This window comes from Nematostella vectensis, chromosome 7 (genome assembly GCF_932526225.1).
Source record: "Nematostella vectensis chromosome 7, jaNemVect1.1, whole genome shotgun sequence".
In the NCBI taxonomy this organism is placed as follows: domain Eukaryota; kingdom Metazoa; phylum Cnidaria; class Anthozoa; order Actiniaria; family Edwardsiidae; genus Nematostella; species Nematostella vectensis.
The window spans coordinates 2,461,005-2,474,474 of NC_064040.1; the positions used below are offsets into that span (position 1 = coordinate 2,461,005).

The window sequence follows — 13,470 nt, forward strand, 5'->3', positions numbered from 1 at the left end:
GAAGCCCGCGATACGATTGCCCTGCGTCAGCTCCTGACTCATGTTCCGGACACGGTAATCACGTGTGACCACAGCCATTCCATGCCAAACGTCTCCCACATGCTAGGCGTATGCATGTTTGCTGACATTTCAGGTACTAGGCGACAAAGGGGTGAAGTATTTCCCGGAACCAGAATTTCGTGACAAACAGGGAATCGTTAGGAGATTGTTGTTGTGTCTAAGGGACGTATAAGGGAGTGGGGCACTGGGGGACGTATCAGGGGGTGGGGCACTGGGGGACGTATCAGGGGGTGGGGCACTGAGGGACGCATCAGGGGGTGGGGCACTGGGGGACGTATCAGGGGGTGGGGCACTGGGGGGACGTATCAGGGGGTGGGGCACTGGGGGACGACGTATCAGGGGGTGGCGCACTGGGGGACGACGTATCAAGGGGTGGGGCACTGGGGGACTTATCAAGGGGTGGGGCACTGGGGAACGTATCAGGGGGTGGGGCACTGGGGGACGACGTATCAGGGGGTGGGGCACTGGGGGGACGTATCAGGGGGTGGGGCACTGGGGGACGACGTATCAGGGGGTGGGGCACTGGGGGACGACGTATCAGGGGGTGGGGCACTGGGGGACGTATTAGGGGGTGGGGCACTGGGGGACGTATCAGGGGTTTCTGTATTGTACCCCCACAATCTTAGGTGGACTTACGGCTCTGTCTCATGTTGGTCGAGAGCATAACACTAAATTATATTTTCATGTGCTCTGTTCACTACGCTATGTCCTTCCTCTAATCAGCTAATAATCGTTTAATATAAGCTGGGTCTTATCTATGCCCGAGGGTCCAGCGACAATAATAGGGTACAAAACGGATCTGTTCCGCAGCCCGTTATTTGCTGGCTGGGAAGATATGTTAGACCCCTCTGGTTGCTGGTAAAAAATCGTCGCAAACGGTGCTGCTGGCAAATTTGTGGAGTCGAACTAGTTGTGCTGGGAATATTTTTAAGGCGCTGGAGCGGATCGGTTATATGGGCAATTATTCATATGCTAAAATGCCCAGCCACAGCGGCGTAGCCAGGGGGTGGCCCATGGGGCCTGGCTCCCCCTTTTAGCCGCCAAAAATACAGTAAATACATGAGACATTATCTAAAATACAGGAGAAAATGCCTTGAAAGGGCCTTTTGGGCCCCCTCCTGTTAAAAAGTCCACTGCTGGCTGGGCAAAAAAAAAGGAATATTATCTCCTGGGAAAAAGGAACAGATAATTTTTTCCCAGCAACTTTTAAAATTGATATTATCGGCATCAGAACATAATATTCAAACGACGAAATATGCCATTTTAACGCGTTTTGGGAAGGCGCGGGGAGCTCGTTGTATGCCCTTGACAATAGAACTTAAAGGATGTCTTGTATCCATGACTCCAAATGTATCATAACGTGTATACTGCACACTATAGTGTGGTATAAACCAAGATGGTGATTGGCGAATGACGTTGTAACCTTGCTTTCTGTGAATGTTTTGCGTTCGTCTTGAGTGAGAATGAACTTGTGATAGATTATAAGAAAGTGCCACTAAATACCAGGAACCACATTCCGGGGATGGATTTCTCGACGTTTTCTGCGAAGTCAACACAACTTGTTATAGGAGCAGGACGCAAATGAACTCGAAAAGATAAAAACTTATCCTTTAATTACCAACTTGGAACTTGGAGGAGCTTAAACGAGGAACGACCGGTGACAATTGAGACAAAAGGGACACTGGTACAACACTTTATTGCATGCTTTTTTTTTCATTACAGCTAACCATAATAAGTAATATGAATACATTAGCATCGAGCAAATCGTGCTCACAATATCATCTAGCGTTCTTGTGACCGTGCACGTGGTATTGTCAACTACATTAAGCCCTTTGTTCAAATCATCTACTGACTGCTTTCTTTATTTATATGCTTTACATTTCTTGTAGACATCCTTACAATCAAACTTGTCATACCCCCAAAACAATAGCTGGTGTCTTAAGAAGACAATTTCCTCCCCAACAAATTTTCCTTAGAGACCCATTATTAATGGGAGCTCGAGTTAGTCCCGGCTTTGAGCAACAAAATCCAAGTAACAATGTCTGAAAAATTGTTTGAAGTTCAAGGAAATCATAAAAAATATATGGATAGTAATATTTACCAGATACTTTACATACAATTTGGAGTTGAAAAGAATGCGATTAACCCAAAACATGCACGTTATCAAAACCGTCCAATAAAGAAAGAGAAGTTAAACGAAGTTAGAAACGAAAAGTTGAGCCGGCAAAGACCTTTGCCTCAGCGCACCTCGGCGCAACATTTCCGAATAACCCCGAATGAGAGTCGGCTAGCAGGCCACAAAAAATGTTTCTTAGGATTAGAGATACAACGCACGGCTCAGAAAATTATCCAAGCCATATGGATGAGCCCCCTGTGGTTGGTAAGTGCTTTACACGCCGCAATACCTTAAATCGCAAATCGGTGGTGGTGCTAGTCTATACACATAATATAACCCTCCACAGTTTTGTATTCCTACGCTGACTGACCAGGCGCAGCAGTTACCATTAAAGGTAAAACAAACTTGACGAGTCATGACGCCTTGAGTTGCCGATGGATGGGCGCCGTTCAGCCATCCTGGGGCTGCCGTGTTGCATCTATTCATTGGAACACATGATGTTGGCATTCGAGTCCCGGCAGATCCCATGAACCGGTACCACTTGGTTGTAATTATTGCGTGGTCACATTTTAGGTTTGGGTTACCAAAGTTCATATGTCGATCTGCTTCCGTTAACTGTGTGTATGAGTAGCACCAGCTTGGCATAACTAGAAAACAAAATGAGCAACTTGGTATTGTGTTTGCAGAGGCAGCAGTGTTCTTTTTGAGGGATGCTCTTTAAGTTTGGAGTTTCGGGTGTTTTTAAAAATTGGATGTTGGTATAGCTTTTTCGCATTCTTATTGTACGACCGCTGTTAAAAAAAAAGCAATTCAATCCCTCTCATTAATGAAGAGTCAAAATCTCCAGGAAATCCCAGAAAGGTTAGAATGCACTAGTCATTTTTTAGGGGGGGGGGGGGGGGGAGCGGCCAAGGCGGGACTTCTAGGAGGGGCATTATCACAGAGAGGGCGCCAAAATAGAATATATAAAGTATGTGCCGTAGGAGGGACATTATCACAGAGAGGGTGCCAAAATAGAATATATAAAGTATGTGCCGTAGGAGGGACATTATCACAGAGAGGGCGCCGAAATAGAATATACAAAGTATGTGCCGTAGGAGGGACATTATCACAGAGAGGGCGCCAAAATAGAATATATAAAGTATGTGCCGGGGGAATTGTTCCCATGCATTTTGTTCGATGGAAAAACACGAGGCTCAAATATATTTCAGCTTACTTTCACAGAAGCGTCCGGTGTACCCAGGTTGGCAAGCGCACGTGAAGTCGCCTGTCTCGTAGCTTGGAATACAGGTGCCGCTGTTCTTACAAGTAATCCGTTCGCATTCCGTCTAAAAACAAAACAAAATATTGTTGCTGACGATAGAACAAAATACGAGGATATAGCTAGTACCCTGGGTACCAGAGCCTCAAGACTCCTCTATTCACTGTTTGCTATGCTTTAATGTAAGTCGAAATAGGTGTATAACTGCCTTGTTATGATACAAGAGGGTACCCTCTCGAAACAGGAATATGAGCCACTTTAGGTCCAAATGAAAACTCATACATTTGTAGAGAGTTGACAATCAGTTGTAGAGAGTTGACAATCAGTTGTAGAGAGTTGACAATCAAGCGTCGCATCATGTTCTTGTTAAATGTGTTGTTATTTTGTAAAAATAATATTTCCTCTTTAGTTAAAAAATAACGCTCAACTCTAAGTCCACAATTTTTTGGGTCAAAACGCGCAAAAATAAAATGTCGCGCAATTAATGCAGCTTTCCATAGTTTGAAAATTTTTATATTTTTGGTATTTTGATATACACCGAAACATCCGTAAGAACATTTTCAGCTTTAAAATGCTCCAAAAATAAAATCAGCCCAGTGGCATCAATTAAAAATAAGACGTTCTTAAAAAAAAAGAAAAAAAAGGGTGTATATATTTATTTTTAAAAACCATATTCAAGGTAAAAAGTTAAATTTACAAGGTCGCGATAAAAGGATAAGCCAAAGAACTAGAGTAAAAAACAAAAAGGTTCAAGGCTAATAATGTGTTGCGTACAGATAAAGATAGCTTGTTATCAATACACTCCTTAAAGTTACAGCGGTTGCTGCAGTTAATAAACTTGGTGATTTTGAATAATCGATACCGTATTGTTAACAAGCCCAAATTATCTATTTTGACAAAAATGAGTTAGTTACGCACGCGGCAAGATGTGACTTATTAACAAAATCGGTCTTTTTGATGTATTTTAGGATACCATGCTCGATAAAAACTGGAACAAGAAAGCAATAGATAAGATCGGTAAACACTAAAATGCATATAACCACATTTTTGTTCTGTTTATTTCATGCCGTACTATAATCTTATGTGCTTGTCTTATAATTTGTGACAAAGGCATGATAAATATTTAACTAGCGAAGTAAGATGATGTGTATGACCAATAAATTTTAAGAGGCAGGTGTCCTGGCTCGGTGCACTGTAATATCGTGTAGGACCGTCCTACATAAATGTTTTCGAAAAAAAAGAGTAAGAGCCGTTATATAATTTTTTTTACTATACTGTAGAGTATATTATAATATATTTAATTATTGCCGTTTATAACTTTTCCCGGTAGCTTTTCATAACTAGATAAAAATTGACGAAATTTTCTCCGGGACGCTAACCCCATTATAATTATGCTAAATTGGCTAATTTTGCCTTTGGATTAAGTGAATATAATTAAAAAATATATATATTGCGGAAGAAGTGAAAACGACACCCCAAAAAGAGAAAATACAACACAACCCAGCATTTTACAGTTTTTCATTTTTTTCACTTCATACCAATTTTCATACATAATTTGATGGAGTTTTCAAGCTGTCGGCACCAGATACAAAATGCAAGATTCGACTTCTAAAATGGTTCTGCATATTCCAGGCTTTTTATAGTTAAAACTAGGAATGCGTTTTCGCTATTGTACGTTTTCCCTCGCCGTGTCACGAATGGCACTTGGGCAGAAAGACTTCCGCAGGTCTTGCGCGGTTGTTAACAATTTACTGAAGTGAACAAATCTGACGCTACTTTGAATATGATGTTACCAAAAATGTGAAACCCAAAGTAAGCGGTGTTCTCTGCTTTTTAAATTTGACATAACTATAATTCCTATACTTACGTAGAGACTGTAGTGGTGATGGGTGGAGCTGTTCTTGTATTTGCTGAGGTCCACGAAGCGATCCCCGGTAAGGACTTCACAGTCAAATTTTCCACTCTCGTCTGCTAGGATCTTCATGTTGAAGGATAGCCCTTTAAAGTTGCGAAGGCAATGTAAAGCGCACTCGGATGCATTTACCACAGAATACACCTCTTTTGGAATATCCAGATATTTCTGCGCGTTGAATCTGAATCGAGCGTACGAAAGATTACCAATGGTGAGATTTCTCTGTAACGCTATAAATTTGGGCCCTGCTTGGCTTTCGGCCCAGCAGAATAGAATTCCGCTAATATAGACAATTACCAGCAAAAAGCTGCAGCATATATTCGAGAAATGCATTTGAGATTTGATTTTGTTGTAGTGAGCACCAGGCAGCTGAAAACAAAGATCGCCAATTAGTAGTTGTGGCTGTTTCGTTAACTTGCATACTGAAACATTAAGCTCCTTAGCAACGAGCATTTAGAATTTAGCATTCGAGGGGCGGGTGGTTGCTTTGAGTGAGAGGGGGATAATCCTTGGTTATGACTAGTGCTCACTAGTGACATAACGACATAGGCGCATGCCTCTTTTAATTCCGACATAACGACATGGACACAGACATAAAAGAAAAATCCTGTTTTTTTCCCTTATGTCGAAATTTCCATGTCATTATGTCGGACTCATGTCTTTATGTCGAACCATTCACACATGAACATATGAACATAACAGTGCGCGTGCCTATGTCATTATGTCGTTATGTCGCTATGTCGTTATGCCACTAGTGTGCACCAGGCATTAGTAAAGTTATCGGGATTCATCCATCTTTATTTTGAATTATAGAATAAAGGCAAACCAGTTATTATTCAGGATTTTCTGGGTTTTATTGAATGATATTCATTTGTCACAGATATGTTGCTTTTGACCTTGTGTTATACTGTCTGTTTTGCGTCTCTCCAGCATTTCCATTGTGTTTACTAATATCTTGGCTCAGGACTTGCTAATCAGACGTGTTACTATATATATGTGTGTGTGTATTGTATATATAATTTGTAATCTTGGTACATCCTCATGGCTGGTTATCTTGTCAAAGGGTTCACTAATCTGTGTGAGACGTATGGGCAGATGGGGACTGATTCATGCGGCACTGAAAGGTTGACTGCAACCCTCAACATCTACATCGGCAAGATCGTGGAAGGTGAGTAGTATCACTGATCATCTTTGAAATCCGTATGTCGAAGAGAAATGTTCTATTCTGTTTTCCAGATATTCTTATGAACGGAGGAGATGTACTGAAATTTGCAGGTAAAAAAATAAAGAAAGTTATAACAATAGTGAAATAACAAAGGACAAATTAAATAGCAGTAGCAGCGTAGCTCTTTATTATTACCCTGTACTATCACCACAAGGTCCGGGTTCGAGGGGAGTTTGTTGGTTCTCTCTCTTTTTATTACCCTGTACTATCACAACAAGGTCCGGGTTCGAGGGGAGTTTGTTGGTTCTCTCTCTTTGTGTGATCCGATTGAGCACTGGGGGCACATTCTTTCTTTTTCCCCGAAAAAAAAGAAACAGTAGGGGCGCGGCTTTGTATTTTCTTAATTTTCTGATGTTTTTGTATCGTGTACTCCCCCTTCCTCCACCCATATTTCGAGACTTGCTACAGCTCTGACCCATGTACCGTATCGGGCGTTTAATCATAGACAAAACGTGCTTGTATTACCCATCAGGCGATGCGCTCCTGGCCATGTGGAAATGCGAAAATGATGATCCCAAAGATTTGGGTCTTCTCATGAATAAAGCAATCATCTGCAGCCTTGCTATACAGGAAGAGTGTGACAACTACATGACAGGTACCCTAGTAAACAGTCTAAAACCTTAGCAACCAAGTTTCCTAGCCACTCAGTCTTACCTAGCAAGCAGACAAATCTAATTAAGTAACGTATAGCAGTTACATATTATAAAGGTAACGTAGCAACAGGTGTGTAGCCGCATGTGGTTGAACCCGATAACATCGCCACGGGCGATATTCGCGTTATTCACCAGTGGACAATCACGGTTATCCTTAGAAGGGAGGGGGGAGGGTTCTAGACTTTCCCCATGTCGCCCGGCTTCCATTTGTATGGCTTTCTGCCATCAATTTTAAGAGGCCTTGTTAGTCACACCATTGTTATTGCTTCAATGAATATTTGTAGATAAACTAAGTGAAGAAATTTCAAAATAACCGTCTAGATAGCTTTACCAAAGCAGCCGATTGAAATGGATGCTTTCTGCTTCTCGATATTTTGCTTAGAAGACAAACCTAGGAAACCCTGGTATTCTATTACATAATAGCAAATTGATATATTCAATCATAGAGTAGCAAATCGATGTGTGTGACTCTCTTCTCTCTTAGTTGATGCGTGCGGCTCTGTTCTCTCTTAATTGATGTATGTGGCTCTGTTCTCTCCTAACTGATGTGCGTGGCTCTGTTCTCTCTTAATTGATGTATGTGGCTCTGTTCTCTCCTAACTGATGTGTGTGGCTCTGTTCTCTCCTAACTGATGTGTGTGGCTCTGTTCTCTCCTAACTGATGTATGTGGCTCTGTTCTCTCCTAACTGATGTGTGTGTCTCTGTTCTCTCTTAAGCTCGGCGCACATGGTGAGAAAAAATTTCACGCGTGCACTTTGCTTACTTCCCCGCGAGGCCAAACACTCAGTGTGCGGACATCGATCGAACAAATAATTACGTCTCGCGAGCATCTGAGACAAAATTCCCACCTTCTTGAACTGTGAGCTGTGGGCTTGCGAGGCGTTGGCATGGGCAAGTGCACGCGTGAAATTTTCCTCACCGTGTGCGCCGGGCATTAATTGATTTGTGTAGCTCTTTTATCTCTTAATTGATGTTTGCGTCTCTGTTCTCTCTTAATTGATGTGTGTAGCTTTGTTCTCTTTTAATTGATGTATGCGTCTCTGTTTTCTCTTTATTGATGTGTGGCTCTGTTCACTCTTAATTAATGCATTGCTCTGTTCTCTGTTCCAGACGTCGGTGTTCTTCTGCGTGTGAAGATCGCTCTGTCTGTCGGGAAAATGCACATCACATATATCGGGGTGCAGGACTGCAAGCACTTTGACTTGACAGGGCCTGCCGTAGAGGATGTGAACGGCGCGGAGAAATGGGCCACACCAGGCTCCATCATCCTGACCCGCCTAGCATGGGTGAACTGCGACCAAGCCATGTTCACACACGAGGTTATGGAGGATGGGCATCACTTCAAGGTGAGAGCATGATGTTATTGGGCGCACTGTATAATAGTGAACGGGTCTTCTGTTTTACTTCTATTGTTTAGATCAAAACTCCAGTGTGTATTGTTATTCGGTTAGATAGATCTATTTCTTTCTCGCGCTGTTTAGGCCAACAGTGTTCGCATCCTAGAGACTGAGTTCCGTGGGCCTTCCCTTTCCTCGGCCCTTCTCATCGTGGACTTTTTCTTGGCATATTCGTCCCACACCTTACAACTGACATCAACACTAAATGTATATATTATCTTTCGCTATTTAGGTCAACGGTGTTCGTGTACAGGAAACTGAGGTGGGTGAAGAGGAGCCTTCCTTCTCCTCCGTACTCCTCATGTCCATGGCTGGAGTCCTGTCAACTCAGAGTGTCGCCCTCTCCACTCCAGTTGTCGGCAAGCGCGTGTTCGGGCCGCATGTGGGTGGACACTTAAAGAAGCATCACCCGTACATGAAACTGACACGGATCTACATGAAGAAGAAAGGAGACAAGGCTGCACACAAAGCCGAGCAAGAAAAATGCACAACGACCACAGGAAAGCTGATGCGAACTAGAAGTATTCATGATCCAGGTACAGTAGGCGTCCTGCACTGAGAAATAACGTTGCGTTTTGGGTGGCAGACTCGCGTATGTTCTGGTTTCTAAATTTCCGTCCAGCGGCCTAGCCAGGGCTTTTAACAGGAGGGGGCACAAAAGGGACTTTCAAGCCATTTTCTCGTGTATTTTAGAATATGTCTCATACATTTACTGTATTTTTTTGCCGATAGAAGGCCCCCCCCCTGGACCACCCCCTGGCTACCCCCTTGCCGTCCAATTTTAATGTGGGCAAGCTGAATTGAATTACTGCCCTTGTTGCGATGAGCTGCTGAGGAATGGATTTTTTGTGTGCCAATTTCAGAGGGTGTTTGATGAGATCATGATACAGGGATTTTTGTCTGAGGATTAAAGCTTTTGATATTTCATCACAGATCATCGGACGGACGTTTACAACAAATTGGACGACGAGGCCATCGAGGATCTGCGCGCTTATGTTTCCAAGCCCGTTCTCTCGAAGGTGAGGGCTGTCTTTTATCTTATGTTTCCAAGCCCGTTCTCTCGAAGGTGAGGGCTGTATTTTATCTTATTTTTCCAAGCCCGTTTTCTAGAAGGTGAGGGCTGTCTTTTATCTTATGTTTCCAAGCCCGTTCTCTCGAAGGTGAGGGCTGTCTTTTATCTTGTTATGAAGTTATAGCGATTAGGCTTTCTATGGAGGTAATTACGTGGTTTATGATGTCTTTATGCTATCCGGGATACCAGATCGACCATGGCCAAGACCTGGAATGGTTGTCCGAGATGCGACAGGTTTCCGTTCTCTTCATCAACATGGTCCTCCCTAAGAAAGGAGATCAAAGTGCGTGGGCACAGCAAAAAGCCTTTGAGATAATTTACGATAATGTCAAGAGATTACGAGGTACGTAAGGTATAAATCAACACAAGGTAGAAAGGTATGGTAAACGTCTCTGTGAAACTGAGTAGTTGCGCTGACGTTTCGAGCGTAGCCCTCCGTAGGAGCAAAAGAGGTACGCATGCTTCCATTCGTGGGCACAGCAAAAACCTCTGAGATCATTCACGATAATGTCAAGAGATTACGAGGAACGTATTCTTCCATGTTAACGTTAAGACAAGCTAACCTTGATAAATGGACCTTCTTTCTAGCCCTAATAATTTCTTGGTAACGCGAATGACCTTAGGACAGACATTGCCATTGATAACTCCTTCTAAACCTTTCCTGGTGATATGGACTACATGTACCCTTTAATCCTTATATAATTAAAATTTCAAACATTCGAGCGTTTAATTGGCAAAATCAGGAATTCTTAACCCTTTTACTTACTAAATGACTTAAACCCTTCTGTGACTCTGACTCTACTCTGACATAAAAACACTAACTGCTTCCCCGATCCTTGGAGGGTCGATATTGTCCTATTCCTTGAATACCTTTATCACATTTCAGGTAATCTGAACAAGGTTTTTTCATTTGACAAGGTAAGTTATTAGAAAGTTCTTGCTTTATGATAAAGGTGTATTCTACTCAGTGCTTTTTTATAGGGTTGTACTTTCCTCTTGTTGGTATATATTTTACTCATGTGCTATTTTTCAGAGCTGTAACTTCTAATTGATGTTCATTTTAATGAAGGACGGTCTATGTCATATGCTATTTTTAGGGCTGTACTTTCCTTTTGGTGGTCATTACAATGAGGGACGTTCTATGTCATGTGCTATATTCTAGGACTGTACTTTCCTTGTGGTGGTCATTATAATAAGGCTTCATCTATGTCATGTGCTATTTTTAGGGCTGTACTTTTCTTGTGGTGGTCATTATAATAAGGCTCTATCTATGACATATGCTATTTGTAGGACTGTACTTTTCTTGTGGTGGTCATTATAATAAGGCTCTATCTATGTCATGTGCTATTTGTAGGACTGTACTTTTCTTGTGGTGGTCATTATAATAAGGCTTCATCTATGTCATGTGCTATTTGTAGGACTGTACTTTTCTTGTGGTGGTCATTATAATAAGGCTCTATCTATGTCATGTGCTATTTGTAGGACTGTACTTTTCTTGTGGTGGTCATTATAATAAGGCTCTATCTATGTCATGTGCTATTTGTAGGACTGTACTTTTCTTGTGGTGGTCATTATAATAAGGTTCTCTCTATGTCATGTGCTATATTCTAGGGCTGTACTTTCCTTGTGGTGTTCGGTTTACCCGGTGACAAACACGAGGACGACCCAACACGCGCGCTGATGGCCGGGCACAGAATCATCGACGCCTTACACACAGTGCTAGAGATCACGTGAGTATCCTTGACACAGTGCTAGAGATCACGTGAGTATCCTTGACAGATCACGTAAATAGTCATAGGTCACGTGAATTACCCATGACATAGTGCTAGAGATCACGTGAGTATCCTTGACACAGTGTTATAGATCACGTGAGTATCCTTGACACAGTGCTAGAGATCACGTGAGTATCCTTGACACAGTGCTAGAGATCACGTGAGTATCCTTGACAGATCACGTAAATAGTCATAGGTCACGTGAATTACCCATGACACAGTGCTAGAGATCACGTGAGTATCCTTGACAGATCACGTAAATAGTCATAGGTCACGTGAATTACCCATGACACAGTGCTAGAGATCACGTGAGTATCCTTGACAGATCACGTAAATAGCCATAGGTCACGTGAATTACCCATGACACAGTGCTAGAGATCACGTGAGTATCCTTGACAGATCAATACGTAAATAGTCATAGGTCACGTGAATTACCCATGACACAGTGCTAGAGATCACGTGAGTATTCTTGACAGATCACGTAAATAGCATAGGTCACGTGAATTACCCATGACACATGCTTGAGATCACGTGAGTATTCTTGATATGTCACGTGAACTGTATTACTAAGTCACGCACGTGAGTATCCTTGCGGGTCACGTGAATAGGATTCATAGGTCACGTGAATTAGCAAAAAGGAACTAAAGCAATTTTTACAAGCTCAGTCTTTTACTCCTTATACCCCTATTTCAATAAAGTTTGTCAGTGCAAATGGCAAATGGAGATTGGCAAATGGCAGTTCTACGACCGACATAACCATGCGTCTCGAATAATATGGATAAATCAAAAACAATTATCCATTAAAGGTTACCAATGCTTGGATCTGACATTTCTGGACTAACCTTTAATTTTACATATAATTACCCATAAGCCATTTACCATTTTCCATTTGCACTGACAAACTTTTGTGAAAAAAGTGTATATCTCGTTCTCTGTTGCCACATCACAGCTCTAACGAACTAGGATGCTACCCGGCTGTTTTTTTTTTATCAGTCACGAAGCGATTGGTGTGACTACCGGACGAGCCTTCTGCGGTGTTGTGGGTCACAGGGACAGACACGAGTACACAGGTGGGGAAATCACACATCGTGCTATGATATATGATCAGAAACCAAAAGCATATTTCAAAGAAAATTAGACATGTTATAGACAGGAAAACGTAGTGAAGAGAGAACCTACGGGCAACTCGAAAGCGCTAAAACCATATTTGGGAAACAACTCTTGTGAGTTACGCGAATCAAAATGTCGCGCGCGAAATGATTTTCCCCGCCTAAATTCGAATTGCTCGCGGATGATCGCGGATGATGATGCTGTCCTTGTTTCTGCTCACATGTCAAAAGTCTTTGGGATAATGAGATCCTAACTCAAAATTATTGATATATATTTTTTGCAGTTATCGGGCGTCGCGTCAACATGGCAGCTCGTCTAATGGTGAACTATCCGGGGATTCTCTCGTGCGATAACGAGACATTCACGGCCGCAAAGTCCAAACTAAAGAAGGACGACTTCCTCCTCCTACCTGCTAAGCCCCTCAAGGGAATCGCGGAGCCCGGACCGGTACGCGAGTACAACAGGAATCACGAGTAAGTTAAAGAGCCCTGACCAGCTACACCTTTGTTATTGTTCTCATTCAGAAATGAAAAAAAAAATTATTTTGAAGAAATTTCGTAATAAACTAATATCACTGTTTGTTAAATTTGGTTCTAACTTTATTTCGTTCGTTTCAAACTAGTCGAGAGATTGAAGACAACGAAACGGAATACCCCATTCTAGGTATGAATTAAGTATACCTTGTATGTATATGCTTATAACATTATAAGCTTGTAACGATATTCACCTTCTTCAGTCTTATTAAAGACGAAAATTTAGTCGATAACCAGTTTTTGGTGTATTGTATGTTTTCTTCTGGTTCAGGAACACGACAATTTGGCCTCTTTTTCTAGGTTGTTGTGTATTTTGAAATAGCATAACTTCTTCAGACAAAGCATGGCTACAAATCAG

At 42.1% G+C, this 13,470-nt stretch overlaps 2 protein-coding genes across 3 annotated transcripts in view; one reads left to right on the top strand and one right to left on the bottom strand.

Moving 5' to 3' along the window:
• Nucleotides 1–13,470, top strand: part of LOC5502096 (adenylate cyclase type 10-like) — a 33,652-nt gene that overhangs the window by 1,183 nt on the left and 18,999 nt on the right. Inside the window, exons 3-15 of one of the 2 annotated variants that reach the window (XM_048730729.1) lie at nucleotides 2–133; nucleotides 6,413–6,517; nucleotides 6,586–6,624; nucleotides 7,047–7,169; nucleotides 8,339–8,574; nucleotides 8,858–9,161; nucleotides 9,559–9,644; nucleotides 9,887–10,040; nucleotides 10,584–10,615; nucleotides 11,309–11,427; nucleotides 12,463–12,539; nucleotides 12,863–13,052; nucleotides 13,202–13,242. In XM_048730729.1, the coding sequence (XP_048586686.1) occupies nucleotides 2–133; nucleotides 6,413–6,517; nucleotides 6,586–6,624; nucleotides 7,047–7,169; nucleotides 8,339–8,574; nucleotides 8,858–9,161; nucleotides 9,559–9,644; nucleotides 9,887–10,040; nucleotides 10,584–10,615; nucleotides 11,309–11,427; nucleotides 12,463–12,539; nucleotides 12,863–13,052; nucleotides 13,202–13,242 (1,638 nt within the window). Of the gene's footprint in view, nucleotide 1; nucleotides 134–6,412; nucleotides 6,518–6,585; nucleotides 6,625–7,046; nucleotides 7,170–8,338; nucleotides 8,575–8,857; nucleotides 9,162–9,558; nucleotides 9,645–9,741; nucleotides 9,786–9,886; nucleotides 10,041–10,583; nucleotides 10,616–11,308; nucleotides 11,428–12,462; nucleotides 12,540–12,862; nucleotides 13,053–13,201; nucleotides 13,243–13,470 lie in introns of those variants that run through there. The other variant, XM_048730730.1, reaches the window with a different exon arrangement.
• Nucleotides 1,740–5,918, bottom strand: LOC116609577 (uromodulin). Its single transcript, XM_032370370.2, has 3 exons — nucleotides 5,305–5,918; nucleotides 3,393–3,504; nucleotides 1,740–2,823 (listed from the first exon to the last, which is right to left on the bottom strand). The coding sequence occupies exons 1-3, from the start codon at nucleotides 5,800–5,802 to the stop codon at nucleotides 2,450–2,452; spliced, it is 984 nt and encodes a 327-aa protein (XP_032226261.2). The 5' UTR covers nucleotides 5,803–5,918; the 3' UTR covers nucleotides 1,740–2,449.

What these genes read in the sequence shown, in the direction of transcription:
- LOC116609577 (XM_032370370.2), bottom strand. Translation starts at nt 5,802, where the DNA reads ATGCTCGTTGCTAAGGAGCTTAATGTTTCAGTATGCAAGTTAACGAAA. An exon ending in ATCACCACTACAGTCTCTAC is followed by an intron (nt 3,505 to 5,304) that starts GTAAGTATAGGA and finishes TTTTGTTTTTAG; the next exon opens with ACGGAATGCGAACGGATTAC. An exon ending in CACCGGACGCTTCTGTGAAA is followed by an intron (nt 2,824 to 3,392) that starts GTAAGCTGAAAT and finishes TTTGTTTTCTAG; the next exon opens with TTATGCCAAGCTGGTGCTAC.